The sequence below is a fragment of the Petaurus breviceps genome, unplaced genomic scaffold (genome assembly GCF_028583685.1).
Source record: "Petaurus breviceps papuanus isolate PSGF00001 unplaced genomic scaffold, PetGlider_PUasm1.0 91041, whole genome shotgun sequence".
Classification (NCBI taxonomy): Eukaryota; Metazoa; Chordata; class Mammalia; order Diprotodontia; family Petauridae; genus Petaurus; species Petaurus breviceps.
Window position 1 is genome coordinate 3,992,127 of NW_027187400.1, and position 24,611 is coordinate 4,016,737.

The window sequence follows — 24,611 nt, forward strand, 5'->3', positions numbered from 1 at the left end:
TTTGGCCAAGAAGTATGAAAAGCTGTTATTTTGTATTTTATGGGAAGGGAGTTTGATTAAAAGTTTAACTATTAAAATAAAAAAAAGTCCAATTGATCCAGGTATATTCATTTTGATGTGACATTTTCTGTGGGTGTAGATGTCTTGTTGCCATTGGTGGAATCCACCATATAAGCAGAACTGTTCTAGTATTACAGAAATTCCCAAGTAGAGAAGAAATACTCCAACAACTTACAAAACGTTACAGGTCACTAAAGATTAAGAAATTTACCTAAGAGATACAGATAATCAATCACGCTTCCATGGCTTGGGAACTCATCTGATTTGAACCCCATTAAAAATCTATGGCAGGGCTGTCCAACGCTTGGTGAAGAGTCAAACAAACTGTGGCATATTATTTGGTTGTAAAAAATTATTAAAGGGAAGGTTTTAAAGACACCTGGGAAGACTTATATGAACTGATGCAGAGTGAAGTGAGAAGAACCAGGAGAAAATTTTATGTAATTAAAGCAATATTGTAAAGACAAACAACTTTTAATTTTCAAAGTCTGAATTCAATGACCAACAATGATTCCAGAGAATCAACCATGAAGCATAATCTCCACCTCCTAAGAAAAAGTGATGGCCTTAAAATGCTGAATGAGACAACACGTTTTTGATTATGACTAGTGCAGTTAATTTGTTTTGCTCTACTTTGTTTACTTTGTTACAAGGATTTCAGGGTTCTAGTTTTCTTTTTCTTTTTCAGTTGGGTGAAGAAAGAAAAAATGCCTATTAACTGAAAAAATAAAAGATATAAAAAATATTAATCAAGACTTGGAAAAAAAAAAAGGACTGTTTGCCAAAGGCAAGTAAATTCAATAAATGGAATTTCATGATAAAGAATGTCAAAATCTTGTGAACTTGATACCAAATAATATGAAGGGACTGTAGCAAAAGGAAAATTTATTATATAAATTTTTGAAGACTTTATGATAAATCAATATATTGAAGGACAGGTAGGTGGCACAGTTAATAGAGTGCCAGGCCTGGAGTCAGGAAGACTCCTCTTCCTGAATTCAAATCTGGCCTCAGACATTTACTAGCTGTGTGACCCTGGGCAAGTCACTTAACTATTTGCTTCAGTTTCCTCACCTGTAAAATGAGCTGAAGAAATGACAAACCACTCCAAGAAAAGAAAATCCCAAATGGTGTCAATAAGAGTTGGACATGACTGAAAAATAACCTGACAGCATATTTAGTAATTTTACTTTGTCCCAGTTAATTTGCACAACACTCTAAAATATACATACATACATACATACTCCAAAATGGTTATAGGAAGGAGGGTACCAGCAGCCAGGAGAGATGATGAAAGGCTAATATAGACTAAAGTGACATTTGAATTGAGCCTTGAAGAACACAAGGAATTGTGAAAGACAGAAATAAGGAGGGAGAGATATAGGAGAAGGCAGACTGGGGGACGGGGTTCAAATCCGGCTTCAGACACTTAACAAAAAAACTAGCCATGTGACCTTTGGTAAGTCACTTAACCCCAATTGCCGTCCAAAAAGGGAAAAAAAAAAAAGAGGGACAGCATTCCAGGCAAGTTCAAAGGCTCAGAAAAATCCGCTAGTGTGGTGAGTATGAAACAGCAAGCAGGTCAGCCTCCGGCCAGATCCCAGACTGTGGGGATGGGAGTAATGTATAAGAAGATCAGAAGGGTAAACAGGGGCTAGGATGTAAAAAGTCTGAAATGCCAAACAGGAGTTTACATTTGGCAAAGACTTGAGGCAATGGGGAGCCAATGAGGCGAGGCCTGAGGCAGAAAAACCAAAGAGAAGTCTCCAATAGTCCAGGTAAGAGAAGCTGGGGCCAGAACAAAGGTGGTAGCCTACACTGTGGTGAGGTAAATAACAGGTTTGGGCAACTGATTAACTATGTAAGGTGAGTGAGAATGAGGAATCCAGGATAACAGGTTTCAAACTTGGGTGACTGAGAGAATGGGGTACCCTTGGGGTAAAGAGAAATTTGGAAAAGGGGAAGGTTTGTTTGTTTTGGGGGGAGATAGTGGAGAGGGAAACGTAGATGCTAAGTTCTGTTTTGTGTCTGGAGAGTCAGATGTTTCTAGCGCATGCAATTTGAATATCTCAAGAGACTGTTGGTGGGTCTTAGGACCAGAGCTCAAGAAGGAGACTAGAGTTAAATATATAAATCTGCGAAGAATTTACAAAGAAAAGGTAACTGAATTCATGGGATACAATGGGATAACTAAGAGAAAGAGTGAAGAGAAAGTCCTAGGGTATACCTACAACTATAGGAGGCAGGAGAATCTGGAGAGCATAACAAAAACCTTTGAAGGGAAGAAAGTAACCAGGAAAAAAAAAACCAGGGGGAAAGTAATAAACAGTCTAAAAAGCTGCAGAGAGGTGAAAGAAGAGAATAAAGAACAAAGAAGAGGTCATTAGTTAGGCAGTTAAACGACTGCTAGGATCTTTGGAGAGACCTGCTGAGTTATGATAGATTCAGAAGCTAGAGTGGAAAGGTCTAAGGAGAGAAATTGGAGTTTCTGGGTGTAGGCAGATTTTCGAAGTTGTCTGGCTGAGACACAGAAATGAGATACAGGACAATAGGATCCAGTGAGGGCTTTAAGGATAGGAAAGAAATCAGGAAAATCATATACACCATGAACACAACAATGTAAATGGAAAGAACAACAAAACATTCCAGACTGAATGATGTGAAATTAGGCTAATCAAGCCTGACCTCAAAGAAGAGATATGAGAAAATATCTCCCTTCACCTTCTTTACAGAAGTGGGCGACCATGGGTATAGAATGCTGTAGATTAAATCAGACCTTTTCAATAAGTTGATTAGTTTTAATGATTTTTCTTACTTTCGCCTTGTTAAATTCTTTATTATAAGGGATGTCTATGAGGGGATGGAGCAGGCATACAGTGGGAAATGTAGGTGATGTAAAGACAAATATATCAATTATTTTTGGAGGAAAAAAACTAGTTGTATGGGTGACCTAGAGCAGGGCTTCTTCTTAAACTTTTTTTACTCAAAACTCCTTTTTGCTGGAGAAAATTTTACATAACCCCTGGTATGTAAAATAGGTATACAAATAAAGTATTTACTAATAATAAATCATAAAGAACTTTATTTTACAACAATTCTTCAGTATACATATCTGCATACTAATGAGATGATGTGCTTGTTTATTTTTACATACAGAATCAAATCTTGGCAGAATATTTGATGCTGCAGGATGTAGTTTCAACATTTTTCAGAGTTGATTGATATTTTTATTTTGTAATTGTCAATACTAAGAATACTATTTTGCATAAATATGTAGTACAAAATGGCAAAAGTAAATTTAGGGCCATTCCAGAAATTGTTGGAACACGTGCTGCCAGAAAGACCTCAGATTCATTACATTTGATTTTGAATGAAATTCTGGTCATTGCATGTTCAGAAACCTTTTACTGTGGCCAAATTATTCATGACCCCCACATTCAGTTACTCTACCCACCTAGAGAGTATTTATTATTAGTCCTGGTCTAGGGATGCTTTGGAAACCAATCTTTTTGTCATTTACTGGTTTTATGGCAACTTAGAAGGTCTCCAATGAAGTAGGCCAGGGGGTCTGTTCTAGGCCCTCTGCTGTGTAACCGATTCAAGGCATTCCTACTTATCAAGTATGCAGGTGATACAAAGCTGAAATGCCCTTCCTTCCTTAACTAGAATCCCTAGTTTCCAAAGTTCAGCTCAAGTCCCATTTGCTATCTGATGCTCTTCCTGATCCCTACCTTCCAGCTGCCTCCCCACCTTAGAAGTTAACTTTCATTTACTTTGTACAATTTTGTCATTAGCCACTTGTGTGTGCATCATTTATCCTCGATAGACTGCAAAGCTCTTTGAGTTTCAAACTGCTGATACATTTTGTTTTAACTACTGTTGAAAAGGTTGTTTGTGTATAGCAGTAAGAATCAAAGGAAGACAGTATAAGCAAAAATAAAAACAAATCAAATTTCCAAACAGAGTCAATCATAGAGGGGAAAAAAGCCAAATCCTGAAACAATAAAAGGGGGCTGTAAACAACTAAGGCAACCAAACCTGTTATTCATTGACTGATAAAAAGAAACCACATTAACAGTATATCAGCAAGGTAGTCCATTGTGTTAACCTATGAGGTTTTGGATTTTTTTTTTGTAATCTGATGTGTGTTCTCTATCACTGCCGTAATTTGGATGCTCTTAAATTAGGCACTGATCAGATTACAGCACTTTCAACTTTGCAGTATGCCTTTTCTATTCTAATCAATATTCGCACATCTGAATTCTTTGCTAATGGCTGCTATCCACCCTTGTTTGTGCCTTCTTTCTGCAGCCCCAGTTCAAGTTGAGACATCTAATGCTTGCCTCTGATAAGGTCTGTGGGAGAGAAAAACAGGACTCCCAGAGTCACCCTCTTAGGTGTTTCAAATGCTTTGGAAACCAATCTTTCTGTCATTTAAAAGCAACACCCATGACTGATTAAAATACACTGAGAGCAGAACCAGGAGGACACTAACAGCCAACAATGTTTGATAACTGACTTTGATAGACTTAACTCTTCTCAGCAATGCAAGCACCCAAGACAACTCCAAAGGACTCATGATGGAAAATGCCACCCAAATCCAGAAAAAGAAGGATGGAGTCTGAATGCGGATAGAAGTATATTTGCTCTCTTTTTTTCCTTTTTTTTCTTCTTTCTTGTGGTTTCTCCCATTGGTTTCTAATTCTTCTTTACAACATGACTAATGTGAAAATAGGTTCAATATGAATTTATATGTAGAGTCTTTATCAGATTGTACACCATGTTGGGATAGAGGGAGGGGAGAGATGAGAACATCTGGAACTCAAATCTTAGGGAAGTGAATGTTGAAAACTAAAGATAAATAAAAATAAAACCCCGAGAGGTTCTTCCTACCAATTCTGCTGAGACAGTGTGAAGAGATACAAGTGCTTCTTATACAAAGATACAGTTTGAAAACTGTCCACTAAAGGTGGAAGCAACTTCATCAGCTAGTCAAGAAAAGTCAAACATTTTCTCTAGTATCTTTAAGTTATTTTGAGAGGAAAGCTACAGTGTTATGATTCTACCAGATTTTCTGTATAATAATCATGATTTATTCCACATTTTAAAAGAGTTTTACACATATTATCTCAGTTTCGTCTCACAACAGTATAAAGTAGCACCACAAGTATTATCTTCATTTTACAGATGAAAAAACAGGCTCAGAAGTTAGATGATTAGTCTAGGCCAAGTGACAGGAATCTAATTCAGGTTGTTCTGTCTCCAAACAAAGTCCTGTGTGCTTTACACTGCATTGTCTCTGAGGGCAGAAGCTGCCACTACCCCCCTCTCACCTCGGCTGAGCTCACTGAAACTTCAAGCAGGGAAGGCTAGAAGGCTTTAGAAACCCCGAACCTCAGCCAGTCTCTAATGGTCAGGACCTTAAAGGACCCAGAAACAGCTCCTCCCCACAAACGGTGGGTCAGTCTTACCCAGTAACCTGTTGCAGGGGGATTAGAGATGGAGTAGGGAACAGCTCCAACTCCTAAAATAGCTTCTTGACAATTCAGTTTCATTGCAGATTAATCCCATTATAATTAAAATCTAAAAGCTAAGAGAGCCACAGAGGCTGTATTCAAACCATCTGCCACATCAAGACTGAATGCTTGGGAGGCCCCGGCTCCTAGTGCAGCTCAATATACACCTTCTGTAGGGTCTAAATGAATTCATTATGAATGCTGAATATAAAATCATATGGCTAGCCCATTCCCAAATCCCATATTTGAGAAGAACTAGAAAATATTCAGCATATCACACAGCCCCTTTTTGTCAAGAAGCCACTTAAATCTGATTGCCACCACCACTGCACCCTTTAATACACTGATTCAAGTCAAGGGGTTTTTGCCCCAAGGAGCTCAGAAACCAGGGCAATCAATGGGACTTGTGGCTGCTGCTACCTCCCTGCTTGGCAGGGACCAATAGAGAGAGACCTATGGAAAAGAAGAAGGCTTTCACCACACTCAATTCATATTCATATTTTAGAGTGGTGATGAGACAATATTTAGGTCTGAAGTAATGGTGAAGCCCTGCAAAGGCCTAGAAGTCAACTCAATTCCACAAGCATTTAAGAGCCTAGTCAATGAAGGGGGGGGGGGGGGGGGGAAGAGGGGGGATTGAGTCAGGCTAACAAAAGAAGTAACTTTACTGAAACCTGACTCCCCTCCTTGTTTACCTTCATAACTTAAAGCTTAAATGGCAAAGTTCAAGTTTACCTACTGTGCTGATCTTTCATGACTAATGTTTATGAAGAAAGCATTCAAAATATAGCTAAATCAACATCAGATGACGCTGAGGCCTTCAAACTCCTGCAGAATACTTAGCCAATAAATCTTTCCAGCACAGTTTGTACTCCAAAACATTAGATTTTCACAAAACTTAACTATTTCTCACCTGAGGCAACATTAAAAAAATTATACCCCTAAAATATTAACCAGATCAATCTTTTTTTTTTTTTTTTGGAGGGGGGAGGGCAGGGCAACTGGGGTTAAATGACTTGCCCAAGGTCACATGGCTAGTAAGTGTTAATTAAGTATCTAAGGCTGGATTTGAACTCAGGGCCAGTGCTCTACTCACTGTGCCACCTAGCTGCCCCCAGATTAATCTCTTAATGGGCATGTTGTTTTCTCAAATTTAGACCCTCATCAAAGCAAGTAATGGCTAGAAATGTAAACACTCATTTTCAAATATCTCCTTTTACATTCCACCCAGAGTTTAGTGGACTCAGGTTCAGAACGAGACAGACATTTTCCTATAAAGCCAATGTTACCAGGGTTTTCTTGTTTGTCAATTTGGTGTCGCTAGGAGGATCCAATGCTAGAGACATATCTCCCTAAAGAAAAAAAAAAGGAACATTCAAGAAGGGCACTGAAGTGTATTTTAAATGCACAGAAAAGAGAAGGCCAGAAGGAATCAAAGACAAGCAGAACAGCTTTGAAAATCATATTTAATTTATATTTGTGTAATAAAGATATTATGTATGTATATGTACTAGAGATATGCAGTTTCATATATATGCACATGTTATTTTAGTTTCACTTAATTCAAATGAGATAACATGTGAAATGCTTTGTAAACCTTAAAGTGCCATATAAATGTTAGCTGTGATTATTATTAGTAATAATCAGATTCAGCAAACTTTTTTTAAACAGCTACTCTATACGAAACAAGGTGATACAGGCTCTAAGAGGACTAAGATAAAAATAAGATTCCTTCCAATTCTACATTTATGACATGTAATCATCAACTATGAGAAGCAGTGATTCTCGGGACAATTATCATCTTACCTCTCAGCAGGTCCAGTTTCTCACTCAATTTGAATTTGTAAAGGTGAGCAAAGCCCCGTTAGTAAGTACCCAAGGAAAGCCCTAGCAGGTATCTCCAAATCACCAATCTCTGGTTTTCATGCAGATGCAACTCTGCCAGCCCTTCTCTGGGCGTAGGGTAATTAGAGGGCGGGCCAGTAAAAAGAAGCATGCTTGAAACTGTTAGTAGCCTCATTTGCTCACTAATCCTTTGTTCACAACACCTCAGTTCTTTTTGCTTTCCTGATACTCATTCTCATTGGAGACAGAGAGAAATCTGGAAGTGCTACTGAGGACCTGAATTTAGCTGACCTTTTAAAGGAATCAGGCAATAAAATGTGGCCTTACGGATTCATTCCCCATTTTCTGAGAGTCAGGAAAAAGGTGGTTTCCCTCCTGCTCTTTTTTTCTTTGCCAGAAAATGGACTCTAGGATGTGAACTGCTGTTTGAATGACCATATGCCCTAAGAAAACCCCTCTTACACTGAGTCATACAGCTGCAGGAGACAAAAAGGAAGGCCTGGCGCCTTTGGAGGAAGGAGGTAAAAGATAACTGAACCAAATTACAGTTTGGAGTTCTATTCTCTAATATTGTCCTTTTAAACCTTGATGTTTCATTTTCTAGTTTACCACAGTGTTTTTTTGATAATTTCAATACAAAATCACAGGCTACCAGAGCTGCAGGGGATCTCAAAGACCATCTGGTCCTCATAGAGAGGGAAACTGAGGCACACAGAAAGGAAATGAATTGCTAAAGGTCAGATGATGGCTCAGTGAAGCTTGAATTGCCAGTGTACAGGACAGTATGCTGTCCTTCCTACTCTAATAATCACTAGATTTTCTTGACTAACAAAGGTTTAGCAGCTCAAGTTCAGTTCAAGTTAGCTGCTTCCAACATAAACTTCTAGGGGGTGACTTAATTTTTTTAGCAGGTATACACCACTAATAAATAATACACAGCACTTTTCATCTTCAAAGAATTTTGAAAGTATTAATTAACAAGAATACAGAAGGCAGATATTATTATACTTAGGGATAGAGAAGTATAAAGGGCGTAAGCAATGTGCCCAAGGACACAGATGGTGCCTACTTACAACCAATTAATAGCTAATTCTGTCTGGTAGCACATAGATAAAGCAATTTTTTTTCTCATAGCTATAAGTTTTAATCTTTTCCTGATCAGATTACAAAGATACAGGGAATATTACAAAATACAAAATAGTATTTAAGGCATGATGTTATGTAGCCATCCTCAAATAGTGGTCCACTGTGACCTTGGGGTCCCCAATATCCTGAGGCTGTATTTTTTTCATATACTCCAACCAAAACATCATAATGTAACAGACTGAAAAAAGTAGAAATTAGACTCTAGCTGTCTTCAATGAAGCCAGACATTAAAGGTACATATGTCAACAAATAATGAATTCATTACTATTTCCAATGATTTAGTAAATATTTTAAAAATTTATGTTTAAATCTTTAATATGATAAATACTGATAGATATAACCTACTTAAACAAAACCTCTTGGGGGACTTGATAGATATAACTTACTTAAACAAAACCTCTTGGGAGATGAAGAGTTTCCTGATATTTAAGAATATAAAAGGATCGTGGGACCAAACAGTTTGGATTTGCTGGTATGGTTGACAGGATGCTAAATTTGTGGGGGTCAAACCCAAAAACTTACTAGCTCTGGGATTTGGGCAAGTCATTTAACTACCCTTTAGACCTTGGCTGCCTCATTTATAAAATCACCTCTACAGCCACTTCTAACTCTAAAAACATGATTCCATGAGTTCGTGCAAACTCATCAATCAAAAAGCACTTACCAAGCACATGTGATATTCTTAGTATTGAGGCTAAAAAAGTGAGGCAATTCCTGCACTTACCAAGCACGTGTGATATTCCTAGTATTGAGGCTAAAAAAGTGAGGCAATTCCTGCACTCAAGGGTTATTACAGCATGTGGGGCGGAGAAGGGAGGTTCTGTCTAGGCTGTCACCAGGATGGGTGGGTGGAGTCATGAGAAAATTGACTCACCCACCTCTACCATACCCACAGTAATGAACTGTACACTAATAGAGAAGTAGTCAAAGTGATATTATTTGAGAGCAGGACATAAGCTCTCAAAAACTTGTGTAAAGCTAACAAAAGGAAATTTAGCCAAACATAGGAGAAAGTGAATAAAGTAGAACCAAAGTCACAAAACATACAATTTCTATGTAAGTAAAGAGAACTTTAAAAACACTGGGCAATGCTGGTAATAATTTACAAGATGTTGTCTTTTCTTTTAAGAAACAAGAAATGACTGAAGTGTTTTCTTGGTCTAATCAGTCATAATCACTCAGGTGGTTTTATCTTACTGTTAGAGAATGGTATTCTGTGGGTGTTAATATTGTGTTAAAACAAAATTTACAAATGAAAATTTTAAGACAGATATTCTTTTTATTTTTGTTTTTATTATCTACTTAGAACATCAATGCTTCATTATACAAGAAAGAAAAAAGAGGACATGAAATTGTGAATCTCTATTACATACAGTACAATAAAAACATTGCCTTGCTTGTCTGCATCCTCTTTTGAACTTTCTGTGTCTTCTATGTATTTTTTAATAGTCAATAATCATGCAGTGCCTACTATGTGCTAGGCCTTTTGCTAAGCACAGCTAGATCAAGACAGACAAAAGACAGGCCCCACCCAATGAAGGAGACAACATGCAAACAACCATGTACAAACTACAACAAAGATCTATTGAAAATAATGAATAATCAAGAGAGGGAAGGAACTAGAATCAAGGGAGAAAGCGCAAGGTTTCCTCTACAAGGTAGGATTTTAGTTGAAGGAATCCAGGAGGAGAAGAGCATTCTAGGCATGCAGGACAGTCAGTGACAATTTCTGGAGTCAGGAGATATGTCTTGTTGAAGGATAAACAAGGTGGATGGTGTCACTGGCTCAGAGGAGGAGTGTTTTAAGACTTGGAAGGTAGGAAGGGGCCAGGTTATAAAGGGTTCTGAATACCAAAGAGAAGATGGAGGTGACAGGGAAGCACTGCAGTTTACTGAATTTCAAGGTGACGTGGTTGCACTCGTGCTTTAGGAAGACTCTGACAAGCCTTGTGGCAGGTAGCCCCAGCAGTAGCTATTACAAAAGTCCAGTTTGGGGGTGGCTAGGTGGCATAGTGAATAGAGCACCAGCCCCAGAGTCAGAAGGATCTGAGTTCAAATCCGCCCCCAGACACTTAACACTGACTAGCTGTGTGACCTTGGGCAAGTCAATTAACCCCAATTGCCCTGCCTCCCCCCTCCAAAAAAAAAAAAGTCCATGTGTGAGGTGATGACGGAGGGTCAGAGAAGAGAAGGGGCATATTCAAGAGAGGGTATGAAGGGGAAATCAACAAGCCCCGGCAATAAACTGGATATGGGGGAGCAGGGGAGGGGGTTGGGACAAAGGGAGTGGTGAGAGAGTAAGGAACAGAAGATGACACCTTGATGGGGAGCTTGGGTGAATGAAAGGTACCCGAAAAACAGTAATAAGGAAGGCTGGGAGAGGAGATAATGGGATCTGGGATAATGAAGAATGACTTGTTTTGGACAAGCTGAATTTATGTTTTTATTATTATTATGCCTTTCTTGTTTTTTTTTTTTTTGTAAGTGTTAAGTGTCTGAGGCCAGATTTGAACTCAGGTTCTCCTGACTCCAAGGCTGATGCTCTGTTCACTGCGCCACCTAGCCACCTCTATGTTTTTATTATTAATGTAAAAAAATCTTATTTTCAGTTCTCAGTTCTCTCCTTCCCTCTCCCCTGTCCACTGAGGAGGTAATAAATACTATAGCCATTATATATATGAAGTCACACAAAACATATTTCCACATTGGCCATTAGCCATGTGTATGTGTGCGTGGCGGGGACAAGAAAAATTTTGAAAGTGAAAGAAAATCTGCTTCACTTTGCTCTCTGAGTTCATCAGTGCTCTCTCTGGAGGTGGACAACATTTTCCATCATGAATCCTTTGGCATTGTTGAGGTTCATTTAATTGATAAAAGTAGCTAAGATTTTCACAAGTTTAAGATGTCTAAAGGACATTTGATTTCAAGATGTCTAATACTTGTTTAATTAATGTTCTTTTCTGAAATATATGTGCGCATGCACATGCCCAAAAAAACCCAAAATCAAAACAATCTTTTTCCCATTCTCAATCCTGCCCTCCCACCCCCAACTTCTGTTTGACCCTGGGCAAGTACCTTCCCCTCCCAAGGCCTCAGCTTCTTCCTCTGTAATGGACGGTGGGACTAGCACCCTGGATGTCCCTTCAGCCCTAGATCTGCACTACTCTTCACTGATGCCTACATCACTTCAGAAGGTAAAAAGCTGTTCTGTCCTTTAGAGCAAATGTCAAACATGCGGCGGCCCAAACACTGCAGACTGTGGCCTGAATCAGATCCAAATGTAGCTGGGGGATATTTAACAAAATAAATAGAAATGCAATAAAACATACATAATATTATATTTTAAAATGAAGGCAAGGTGCATTCCCAGGTATGCCTCTGTAGGGTTCCATCTGAGGTTGGCACCACAAGAAGGCCCAGCACAACTAATACCTCAGAAGTTATGGAAGTGAGTTAAAGCTGGGAAGTGGCTGAGGGAAAGGTAACAAGGAATGAAGTCTGGATCTTTTTATAGGGTTTAAATGTCAGTCACTGAAAAAGCATCAAGTTGCCCGTTTCCACCCATGAATGCAGCCAGTAACCACTTAGTTTCATCTATGTTCAAACACTGGAATGTCCAAAGATTGGGCAGCACCCACCATGTTCTTTCTGTGCAACTCCGTGCAATGTGGATAGAAGTGTACACTGTCGAAATCATGGCCAAACCAGACCGGGAAGTACCATGCTCCATTCTGGGATGCTAACGTGCTGGGGGATGTGCAGGGCAGGGAGAGGATGCTGAAGGGGGCATTAAAAATATAACCGTGCATATACTTGCACACACACAAACACACAGACATCAAATGTGTGTCATAAAAAGAACCTCAGTAATGGACTGTCTAGTCCAATCCCACCTGTTATGGAAGAGAGGCCCATGGCCCAGAGAGACTTGTCCAGCATCAGAGTCACATGGGTGGAGTCAGCCTAAAAACCAGGCTCCCAAGGCCAGGGATTTTTCCACTACATCACATGCTTCTTCACAATACTACCAGGGACATTTAGTCTAAAGGAAAAAACCAAACAATTTGTGGGACAAGAAAGAGAGGACATAGCCCTTCAGACACTGGAATACAGTGGCTATCACACAGAAGAGGGTCCCAAAGGACTGAGTCAGGGCCGAAGAGTGGAGGATGGCCGAGAGGTAGAGTCAAGCTTGAAAGAAGGAGAACTTATTAACTATCAGAACTATTGAAAAGCAGCCTGAGGGGCGGCCAGGTAGCACAGCGAGTAAGAGCACCGGCTCCAGTGTTGAGAAGACCTGGAGATCGAATCCTGGGCTCAGACACTTAGCACCCACCCAGAAACACCTGGCCGTGTAACCTTGAGCAAGTTACTTAACCCCAATTGCTTAGGGGCGGCCAGGTGGCTCAGTGAGTAAGAGCACCGGCTCCAGTGTTGGGATGACCTGGAGATCGAATCCTGGGCTCAGACACTCAGCACCACACCCAGAAATAACTGGCCGTGTAACCTTAAGCAAGTTACTTAACCCCGATTGCTAAAAAAAAAAAAAAATTAAAATTAAAAAAAAAGCAGCCTGGCCTAGCAGAGGGTAAGCTCCTTACTGCTGCAATTGCAGCCTAACGGTGATGACTTATCGAGATGCTCCAATGAGAGGTGGGACTGGATGATCTTGAAGGTCCCAATATTCAACAATTCTGATTATAATTAGATTATAGATTCATTTGGACCGAAATGAATCTTCCTGCTATGTATAACATTTTTATTATGTTAGAGCTCAATAATTGGAGATGAACTCCTAGTACTCTTGAAAAAGCACACAACACTATTGCGTACTCATTCACCTGTGCCTTTTAAAAGACCCTTACAATTTGAGTGGGGAGGGGGGAAGAAACTAACAAAAATACAGAAGCTAAAGCAACCACCAGTCAAGGGGCGGTAGGCAGCATGAATCGATGTTTTGGTAGAATAGCAAATCACTCCATTAAAAGCACTCTACTGAATTACCTTGGGAATTAGAAAGGAACACTCCCCCTGCCCCCCAAGTGTTAGAGGTGAAGAAATAGCTAGAGAAGAATAGGGAGGGAGCTCTTTCTTCTTACCAGTACAACAAGGTCAGAGCTTGAGTATCTGGAAATAGTTTTCTATTGAAGCCTGGGCTGACAGGAAACAATCCCAATCAGACAATTTGACCAAGATATATTTGGGGACCAAAATTCTACGTGAAAGCTTTTTAAATTAATACACGATGAGGAACAGTCATTCACTATTGGGAAGTTACCAAAAATGTTGAGGTCCAAAACCTTTCCAAATTTTATTTTGCAAGGACAATGTAAGATCAATAACTACTATCCTGTGACCAGTTCAAGAATTTTACAGCAGTGAAGGAGGGGGGGTGAGGATTGTATCCCAGGTGCTCTATCTGAACCGGAAATCCTTTCTAGATGGTCAAAGGAGCCTACAAGGAGATTATGAGCTGCTCTTTCCTTTTGGATTCTAGATGAGATAGGGAAACTATGCCTATTTCCTCTTCCTCAGAGAAACTCCTATTGTAGGTTTTCCCCTATGATTCAGAGAATAGCTATGTACTGCTGGCCATTCTGGAGGCAAGGATTCTTCTAGACAGTTACTACTAAACATCTGAGGGAGGATCTGAACCCAGTTCATGTATCTATCCACTACACTCTGCTGCCTCACATTTTTCCATTTGTCATCTATGCCTCCTCTCAGTTCATCTAAACGCACCCAGACAATATAGGTTTGGGAAAAGCCTTGGGTATGGTGGTTGAGATCTATCCTGTCCTCCTTGAGCAATTTCCAGCAGAAATGAGGCAAACAGAATGCACAAAAATCTAAACACCAGTGGCAGAGTGAAGAGAAGACATGGTATACAAAAGCAGGGTCTATTTTAAGACTCTCCTAAGTCCTCTGGTAATGCCTCACTGTGTTATGGAACAAATCCTGAATTCTTGGATGCTAGGCCAGGAGAACAAACACAAGCTTTGGCAATTCCCATCAAACTGAAGAAAACTTTTGACTATGGATTATCTAAAGTACGGATATGAGGAATAGTTATTCATAGAAGCTAATAAGGAATTGAGAGAGCTCCAGGAGAAGTATTATGGCATAGTGAAAATAATAAAATAGGTGAGAATTGATTCCAAGCCTGGATTTGCTTTTGGCCTGTGTAACCTTGGCCAGTCAAATGCCTTCTCAGAACCTCAATTTTCTTAGCTGTCAAGTGAAGGTGCCAACCTAGGGGGACTCTAAGGTACTTTCAATTCTGAATTCCAGGAGCCGAAAAGGAGGAAATGCAGGCTCAGACAACTTAGGAGGTTTGCTTCAATTTGGAAAGAAGTTGGAAAAGCTGAGGAAAGAAGAGGGTAGAGAGAATGAAAGGGAAAGAAAAGGAAGAATGAAGAAGTATGGGTCAGTAGGGGAGAAAAGATAGGGTGGACTGACTGGGCAGAGCTTATAAAAATTCTTTGGTCTTATGACTAATTTCAGGACATGTATTAATTAGCATACCTTCTTTGATATGGTATATAATAAAGGACTCTCTGTACTGAGAGTTTTTAATGTTGTTGAACAGGAAGTACAAAGAATTACTCACTCGGGATTTATCTCTGCAAATCTGTAGGCAGAGTTGGTAGAGATCTATTTCACTTACAGGATAAATCTTTAATATGAATTAACATAGGCAATTTTTGAAGTGAAGTGGGTGTGGTTTAATTCTGGACTCCACATCTGTTGTAAAGTTGCAGGCATTCCAGATTCATCATTTTAGATGATGACCATTCCTTATATATTGATTGGCTACTCTGACATAGTAACTTTTAAAGGATTTTTATATTTAATTGTATATGCTACTAATTTCCGAGAAGGAAAGAGTCAATACCTCTTTGATAATAGCCCTGGCTTCCTAGAATTGTTATTTAAAATTTTTTATCATTGTATTCAATTTTTCATTTATTTACATATTATCTATTGCCAATACAGTGGCAGCCTATTTTCCGATGCTTATCTCCCATCACCCCTTTTCAGCTGCACTGAGCTGTAGACTGGGGCATCCCCTTGCCTTTGCAGCACCTACCTGAAGCAATACTGTGTTCCCAACACTTTTTCATGGAATGTTCTCCCCCATAGAGTGTTTCTTCGACATCCCCAGTCAGTAACAATCCTTTCCATTGGGGACCTCACCTAGTTCTTGCTGTTCACCTCTTATGCACATCTGTGACCTATCATAGTTACTTGTATAGGTATCATATTTCTCTACTAAATTTTGTGATGCATATGGACAGGAATCTTAAAATTTTCCTATCTTCCCCAGAGGCTGTGGTTCAGTGTTTGCACGTGTAGGAGGAAATAAATGACTGTAGAAGTAGAAAGAGCAGCAGCTTTACAGCAGAAATCAGGAGATATGAGCAATTATCTCTGCCACCAACTACCTATAGGTGAACCTAAACAAAAAAAATTCTACACAGAATTTTCTCATTTGTAAAACGAGAAGATGAGAGTAAATTAATGGTCCTCATGATTCCTGTGCAATTCTCAGGAAGCAGGGGCTATAAGCAAGGGATGAAGCAATAAGTGTGTCACTGCATCTGTGTATTGCAATTTCAGCTATCTTGTGGAGGATGGCTGTGAAATATTTTTTTAATTTTCAAAAAGGGTTTCGCATACGGAAGAAGTTGGGAATCACTGAATTAGATGATATTTAAGATGCCTGGCAGCTCTATCAAACATCCTGTGCTTGAACTGTATGTTCTAAAGTTCCTTCTGACTTGGACATTCTAACTTCAGTGCGCTGAGCTACGTTACAATTCATCTCTAATAGCTTAGGTCTATTAGAAAACTAAAGAAAACTCTTTATTTGCCATATTTGCCTTCTGGAAGAGTCATTGAGGTCACATCTATTACCATACTTAATGCCTTCTTTGATGTGGAAAAAAAAACTGTGCTACACACAGTGAGAAATACAGTTTACATATCTACCAAAACTTGCAAGATAGAGTCTTAGATTGCCTCAAATTCAGTACTTCCTTCAAATATAAGCTCTGAACTATACCTCCTAACAATATATCAATGATATTCCTTCACTTAAAAAGCATACATTAAACTGTCGATCACATTTGTTAGAGGGAAAAGGTTCAGAATAGGAAAATTAACGTTATAATATAAAAATCCCCTTCCACAGACTCAGAAAGGACTTCAGCAGCCTAGATCACACCAGACACCAAAAAGATCTCCTCTCCAACACACATACCCAGCAAGTGGTCACAGAGACTGAGGATTCAAGGGAAGGGACACAAGACGTCCCAGGGCAGCCAATTTTGTTTCTGGGTGGCTAGTAAACGTTTTCAATAACATTCAAGAGTTAATACTGCTCTCATCTTCTTCACTCTTTTCTGGGTCAGGGTATCTCATCATCTTTTCTTTCACTTCATTCACATCTATCCTTATCCTTCTGATCTCTTCCTAGGAAACTCTTGATTCACTGGTTTGGTTACTCTTTCCCATGCCCACTATCTTCCACCTATTGCAAAAAGAGCACCAAACTTTCCAAAGTTCTTTCACTTTTAAATTAATGAATGAAATAAAAAGACCTAAGTCCCTGGTATAATATGGAGTTTTTTCATAGTTCTTAACAAACTCAACTAAAAAACTTAACCTGTTTAGCTTGTTGTTTCCATAGCACAAGTCACTTCACTAGCCCAAAAGTGAGTTATTAGGTTGGTATAGACCCAGCCCTAGTGACTGAAACAGAATGAGTCAAGTCCTGACTTCAGTTCTAAAAACTTTGTTTCTGACTCACAAGGGGATCTCTGTGCATTAGTTTCCGTAAAACAAGAAAAGCATTTCTGTGAAAACTTGGGAAGTTTTCAGATGAAAGCACTGCCTTTGGAAACACTAATACTAAAAAACTGAATGGCAACTGGGAGTGTTACCAATGACATTCCTCAACCCCCTCTTTCTTTCTCTACTCTAAATTGTAAATGTTTTAACAGAAAGTCATCCAGGACTGAACATGTCTGTTTTCTACCACTTTTAAAATCTCAGAGAAGGTTATTACTCATTTTTCTAAAAAAAAACAAAACAACCCCAACAACCCAGGAAGAGATGATTTACTGACATTTCCTCACCTTGCTTATTTTTCAGTAATCCTTAAACAAACCATTCAGTAAAAACCAATTTCCTCAAGTTAAGCCATTCCTCTCCGTTCAACCAGTGGGGTTTAAAAAATAACAACCCCAAACAGACTTGAGGAAATAGACTCGAGAAAAGAAAGGCATCAGATTCCATGTGAGATTTGAACCTCTGCAGTGATAAGTCACCAATTGTCAGAGTGGTCTAGATTTCACAGACAGTAAGGATGTTTCAAATCTAGAACGCTGAGTTTGGAAATGGAAAAAATGAGACAGAAAACAAAAGGGAAAAGGGTTACTATATTTAAAAAAAATTTTTTTAAATTACCTGACTGCAAAAGTTTAGTCATTTCTTAAAAGTGCCCCACCCCTTTTTATAGAGATCACAGCCAATCAGCTGTTCCAATGCCACACCTATATTCTAAGTATTCTACTCCTGTCAAATACTCGGGTGCTTCTCGTGTTGTCTACTGCACTCCCAAGCAATGGTCTTATTACCTGTCTGGCCCAAGAAAGGTCCTGTCAGCCAGCAAGAAAACATGAAAACCCCTACCAAGAAAATGGTGAATGGCAAAGAAAGCAAATACAAGAGAAATAGCTTCTGAGTTTTCATTCATTCTTAAAAAAATTATAAATCTTTCTAGAGAAATGTCACAAACCCTCACATTCCCCCTATATCATCCTTAGATTCGCCTGCAAGTCTGCTTTGCTCTCAGCCAGGATTTTCTCCATTTCTTTTGTCTTTCATTACTCACCAACTGCAGCTGGATTTACCGGTCCAGAGACGACAGTTTGCCCCATGGTTAGATTTAGTTTGATGGCACTTTCAACAACAAGCTATCCTGGTAGAAACAAACGCCCTTCTGAGATGAGATATCCACAGTGCTCAAAGGAGACAAGCAGCCTGTCCAGCTAGGTTACTGCCTCATCTCAGGAAATGACATGGATGTCAGTTTTCACTCTTCTCTCCCCAGCCTGGACACTTGTAGAGCTTACAAATATGCCTTCATGCCAGCTCTGCTCACACAGGAATGCCTGTCATTCCACTGTGTGCAGGGTAGAGCTGAAATTCAGGAAGGGGAGGAGACTGCCTGCCAATGACATTCTAGCTGCTGAGCTGTATAACCCGAATTTTCATCATCCCCCACCCCCTTTTATTATATTAAACTTGGCTGAAACTCCCAAGGCTAAGAACTGGGAGTGTAAAGTGGAGAAGTCTGTAAGATGTTTCACCCAAGAACGAGACAAAACAAACATCAGAGTAATGAAGAGCAGATGGTTAATTAGAGCAGAAGCTCATCGAAGGATACTACGGAGAGCTCTGATTATAGGCTTACTTTTGGTATACCAAAATACTGCGACCAACTAAGACTCATTCTTGAGCAAAGACAAGAGTCATTATCCAAATAACGAAAGACCCAGATCCGAATGCAATCAACAGAATCAAGAAAGGCTTCTAAATACAGAATGGAAAATAAAACTTTTTTCCTGAACATTCTATTTGTGGAACTGGGCCTGGAGTCAGGAAGATCTGCATTCTAATCTAGCTTCAGACACTTACTAGCAAGACCCTGAGCAAGGCATGGAAGCTTTCTCAGCCTCAGTTTCCTTATCTGTAAGATGGAGATATAAATAGCACCTGCCTTGCAGGGTTGTTATAAGGTTTAGATGAGATAACAGTGAAGTGCTTAGCATAGTGCCCAGCATGTAGCAAGTGATATGGGAATTGATGTTAAATCCAAGCACTAAATTTCTCCTGAAGAACACGCATAATCACCCCCCCGTCAGAGGAATACAAATCAAAAGTTAAAACTGAACAAAAAGTTCTCTCTTTTGGACCCGCCATCAAAAGGTGGACCCAGGGCCACGATGGAGATTTTTGTGAAGACTTTGACGGGGAAGTCCATCATCCTTGAGGTTGAACTATCAGATACTAGTGAAAATGTCAAGGCTAAGATACAAGATGAGGAAGGTATTCCATCTGATCAACAAAGACTGATTTTTGCCGGCAAACAACTGGAAGATGGACGTACTTTGTCTGACTACAACATTCAGAAAGAATCTACCCTTCCTTTATCTTGTTCTGAGGCTTCGTGGTGGTGTCAAGGAGAGAAAGAAGTCTTACACCACTCCCAAAAAGAACAAGCATAAGAGAAAGAAGGTTAAGCTTGCTGTTCTGAAATACTAAGAGGTTGATGAGAATGGCAAGATTAGCCGCCTTTGATGAGCGTGCCCTTCTGATGAATGTGGTGCTGGAGTCTATGGCTAGCCATTTTGACAGACATTATTGTGGCAAGTGCTGTCTAACCTACTGCTTCAACAAGCCAGAAGACAAGTAAATGTATTTATGTTAATTTTAAAAAGTCAACTATAAAAAAAACTGAACAAAAACCTGTAAATAGGAATTGTCTTATGTCCTAGGAACACCAAAGCACCAGTTAACTGCATACAATTATGGTTAATAGGTCCTTCTTTGGAAGAAATGTTTCTTTTTTCTCTGGGAGGAATAGAGCAGGGCAGTTGGGGTTAAGTGACTTGCCCAAGGTCACATGACTAGTAAGTGTTAAGTGTCTGAGGCCGGATTTGAACTCAGGTCCTCCTGACTCCAGGTCTGGTGCTTTATTCACTGTGCCACCTAGCTGCCACAAGGAAGAAATGTTTCTTAAAATATGAAGTCCCCTGACAAATTGGCAAATGCTATTCAACTGTACAGTTTGCATCATAACCCTGAAGCCAAATGTAATAATACTCCATATCATATTTAAGTCTTGAAGTGTCAAACCAAAAGCTTTGGGACCAGATTATTCTGGAACTGAATACTTCATTTTACATGAATGTGTAAATGAACAGCTACGACATCAGGAAGTTTACCTAGGATAGTAATCTATATCTGAACTTGAGGCATGGCCAGAGCACCATGTGGAAGACAGGCAAACTAAAGATGTTAGAAGAAAGGCCAGAAAGGTCATGAAGGAAAACATTCTATGTTCCAATGAGAAAAGGGAATAAGCATTTATGTAGCACCTACTATGTGCCAGGCACTGTGCCTTTACACTGGTACTTTACAAATATTATCTCATTTGATCGTCACAACAACCCTGGGATGTAGGTGCTATTACTATCCTCATTAACACCTGAGGGAAACTAGGGCAAAGAGGAGTTAAGAGACTTGTCTAGGGTAAGACAGTGAGTACATATCTGAGGCCACATTTGAACTCAGGTCTTCCTGAATCCAGGCCCAGCAGCACAGTAACGAAAACAATAAAATCTAAACTATCCCAAAGAATTCTACCTTCCCTTTCTTCAAGAAAATATAACTACCAAATACTGAGTGTTAAGTTCCAGTAACTTGTAGTTTAAATCAGTATTATCTGAACAAAGGCTCTGAAGAGATTTCTATTAGCCTTAGTAATCTCCTTCCCAAAGTAGGTCTCTGGCAACACGCGTGTGTGATCCATTTTTGAAAGCAGGTTTGGACCAATATGAATGGGTACATGAAAAGAAGAAAAGAAAAGAGAAAAGTTCCCTATGTCTCATAACACAAAAGTTTAAAAAGTACTTTACTCACTTTGTGAGGCAAATAATTAAATATTACACACATTTTACATGATAAAGAAGCCAAGGCACAGAGTCACTTAACCAATACTCAAATCCTTCACCTGTCAAATAAGCAGACTGGGTTAGACCACCGCCGTGGTCTCTTTCCCCTCTGAAGCTCAGGACCCAAATTTCCCACCTCCAAAGGAATCTAGTAATTTTTACCTGAACTGGCATTCCAAAATCTTGTAGGATGTGCTACAGCTTTTACTGCACCTGTAGAGCCCTGCAAAGCCTAAGTATTATTCCTGCTACGCCATGAGGCACTGAAACGAGACTTCTTCAGGAGAGCTCTCCATCCAAGACGGAATGTCTCATCCCAACCTCACAGGAAAGAAGATAGTAACTCGGCTACTATTACTGTTTGACCCACGATGAGAAAAACTCACATGTTAACATAAGAGATATTATATGTACATTATATTATAACTGAAAGAGGTTAAATGACTTGTCTAGGATCTCACACACACACGCACACACACGCTCTTATTAAAGAGAACATCGGTGAGCATGAGAGTAAACATGTTTTTTGTGTTTTTCAATATCCCATCAATGGTATACAAGTCTGGGAAGCTCTCAATATCACTGGAGACCGTTAGCCTGGAGAGGTCTCAGGAAATGTGTGTTTAAGTACTTAAACAGGAGCCCTGTTGGGCTTGGCCCTAGAGGACAGAACAGGAGTAGTGCAGGGATGCTGCAAAGAAACAGAATTAGGCTCAATGTTGCAAACGTCCAAAGTGGAGCTAGCTGCTTTCCAAGGCAATGGATTTTTCTTCAAGACAGAGACTTGCCAAGTAGGTGGCCACTGGTCTTTAGGGATGGATTAGAACAATAGATGACTCCCTTCTAAGATTTCCTCCAAACTTGAAATTCTGTGATTATATATACGGAACTTGGCAGAAAAGGTATTTTGGGCAAGAAGCATAATGGAAAAAGAACTCTTCAGAAGCTGGATGATCTTTGAATAAACTAGTAATGTTTTTCTCTTACCGTTCTCATAAGATAAGAGGAGGGGAAAGGAAACCTCATTCAATTGATGAGATATCCAGAGGGCAGCTAGGTGGCACAGTGGATGGAGTGCTGGGCCTGAAGTAAGGAAGACTCCTCTTCCTGAGTTGAAATCTGGTCTCAGACACTTACTAGATGACTAGTGACCTTGGGCAAGTCACTTCACCCTGTTTGCCTCAGTTTCTTCCTCTGTAAAATGAGCTGGAGAAAGAAATGGCAAACCACTGCAGAATCTTGGCCAAGAAAATCCCAAATGGGGTCATGAAAGGTTACACATGAATGAAACTACTTAACAAAAACAAGACTTCAAAAGAGAAAAGATAAATTACTAAAGTATTACTATTGAAAATCAACCATTCTAAGGGTTTATGATGAGAAACCAGGAGAAAATTATTTAGAATACTCTGTGGCTTAAAGGACGTTTTATAAAGACAGCCACATAGGATTAAGTTTGAACCAGGTTCTTAAAAAGTAGGCCTTACTGGGAAGCTAGGTGGCTCAGTAAGTAAGAGCACCGGCCCCAGAGTCGGGAGGACCCAGGATTGGTTCCGGCTTCAAATACTTAACACCCACACAAAATAACTGGGCATGTAACCTTGGGCAAGTTACTTAACCCCAAATGCTTTAAAAAAAAAAGTAGGCCTTACCTTAACAAACTCTAATGACTCCCTATTACCTCTCAGATCAAATACTATCACCAAGAGGCACTTAAGCGAGAAATTCTTAGGAAACCACATGTAAGAAATACATAACAGATGAACAAACTATAACCTTCTTCTGACAGATCTGAAAACTAAGGCTACTTAAATGCCCCAGAGCAACTGGTCCTTTTTTTCTGGCTTTTCTTTTTGGCCTAGGACTTTTTCCATTACATTATTCACAGAAAGTTCTAGTCATGGCAGGGAAGGAGGATCTATTACTTACCAACCAGCAGGTCAACATCAATGGGGCATAATAATAATAGCTAACATAAACACAGTACCTACTGTGTGCCAGGCACTCATTATTTCATTTGAACCTCACAACAAACCTGAGAGGTAGAGGCTATTATCATCCCCATTTTACAGATGAGAAAAGTGAAAGAAGGTAAATGACTTGTCCAGGATCACACAGCTAGGCAGTATCTGAGGCTAAATTTGAACCTTGAAATACTGAACTCCAGGGTCAGTGCTCTGTGCACTAGGGCTCCACCTAGCGGCCTAAAAAGTACCACCATATAGTATCCTTTTTGTACTTTCCATTTCAAGACATCTTAATATCAGTTTTATTAGGCTTCACTATTTTAGACAAATAAATTAGAGCATATTTTCCCAGGTGATATTCTAGGTTAAGGTTCCTTAAGAACATGGTTCAATGCAAATATGTGCTGGTGATTTAAAGTAATATTTCCTAAAAGTCAAAGGCTCCTTTTCACTTCTTACTGAGCTAATGATGTAGATCATATTTTTTCAATGGTGTTAAAATCTTTTATATGGTAACACAGCTTACAGAGGCATTTATTTTTCTAAAGCCTCCACCGTACTAATATTTGGTAGCCAACTCTCTCAGTCACATGTCAATATTCTTGTCTGTGATTCCTTTTAGCCATTCATCTATTTCTCTTCTGTGAATTTATAAAAATGCTTCAAGGACTCTTTTAAATTTTTCTTTGGCAAACTATCTATAGCCTCTTGTCTGTTCCCCAAAACCCCAGTCCTCCTCCTTACCCTGCAACTGAAAAAGGGAAAAACAAAACTCTCATACCAGATACAGTCAACCAAAACAAACTCCAACATTGGTCAAGTCCAAAGAAGTGTGAAATATATGTATGTCTCATTCTGCACTGGGACTCTTATCAGTTCTCTGTCAGGAGGTGGACTATAGCACCACTGGTCCTCTGGAATTAAGGTTGTCATTACATTGATTACAGTTCTGTTGTCTTTATAATGTCTGCTCATTTGACCCTGCATCAATTCATACAAGTCTTCCCAGGTTTCTCTAAAACTATCCCTTTCATCATTTCTTTCCTGTATCATATTTTGTGCAGTCATTTCCCCAAACCCCTTATAGTTCTCTGCTACATTCTGAATAATTTTTATGAATTTATTGTTTCTATGTTAATAGCATGCTCCCCCCCGCCGAATGCAAGGTCTCAAGGGTAATGAATATTTTATTTTTGATGTATCCCCAGCACCCAGTAAAGTGTGTGGAATGGGTGCATGTAAACACATTTATTAAGCACGTACTATGTGCCAGAAATACAAATTTTAAAAAAGAGAGACAAGTGAATGCTCAAGACCATCATAATAATGGAAGA

General features: G+C 39.4%; 1 protein-coding gene and 1 pseudogene across 19 annotated transcripts in view; one reads left to right on the forward strand and one right to left on the reverse strand.

The window, feature by feature from the left end:
- PHACTR4 (phosphatase and actin regulator 4) overlaps nucleotides 1–24,611 on the reverse strand; it is a 129,122-nt gene that overhangs the window by 33,437 nt on the left and 71,074 nt on the right. For 2 of the 19 annotated variants that reach the window (XM_069078702.1, XM_069078703.1), the window contains one exon: nucleotides 6,866–6,928. The exons of 14 other annotated variants lie outside the window; for them this stretch is intronic. Coding sequence is in view for 1 of the 5 variants with exons in the window: in XM_069078691.1 (XP_068934792.1) it covers nucleotides 18,466–18,511 (46 nt within the window). In the remaining 4 variants the exon portion in view is untranslated. Of the gene's footprint in view, nucleotides 1–6,865; nucleotides 6,929–17,707; nucleotides 17,957–18,465; nucleotides 18,778–24,611 lie in introns of those variants that run through there. 3 more of the 19 variants (XM_069078704.1, XM_069078707.1, XM_069078691.1) reach the window with 3 other exon arrangements.
- On the forward strand, nucleotides 18,909–20,346 carry LOC138154178 (ubiquitin-ribosomal protein eS31 fusion protein-like; annotated as a pseudogene).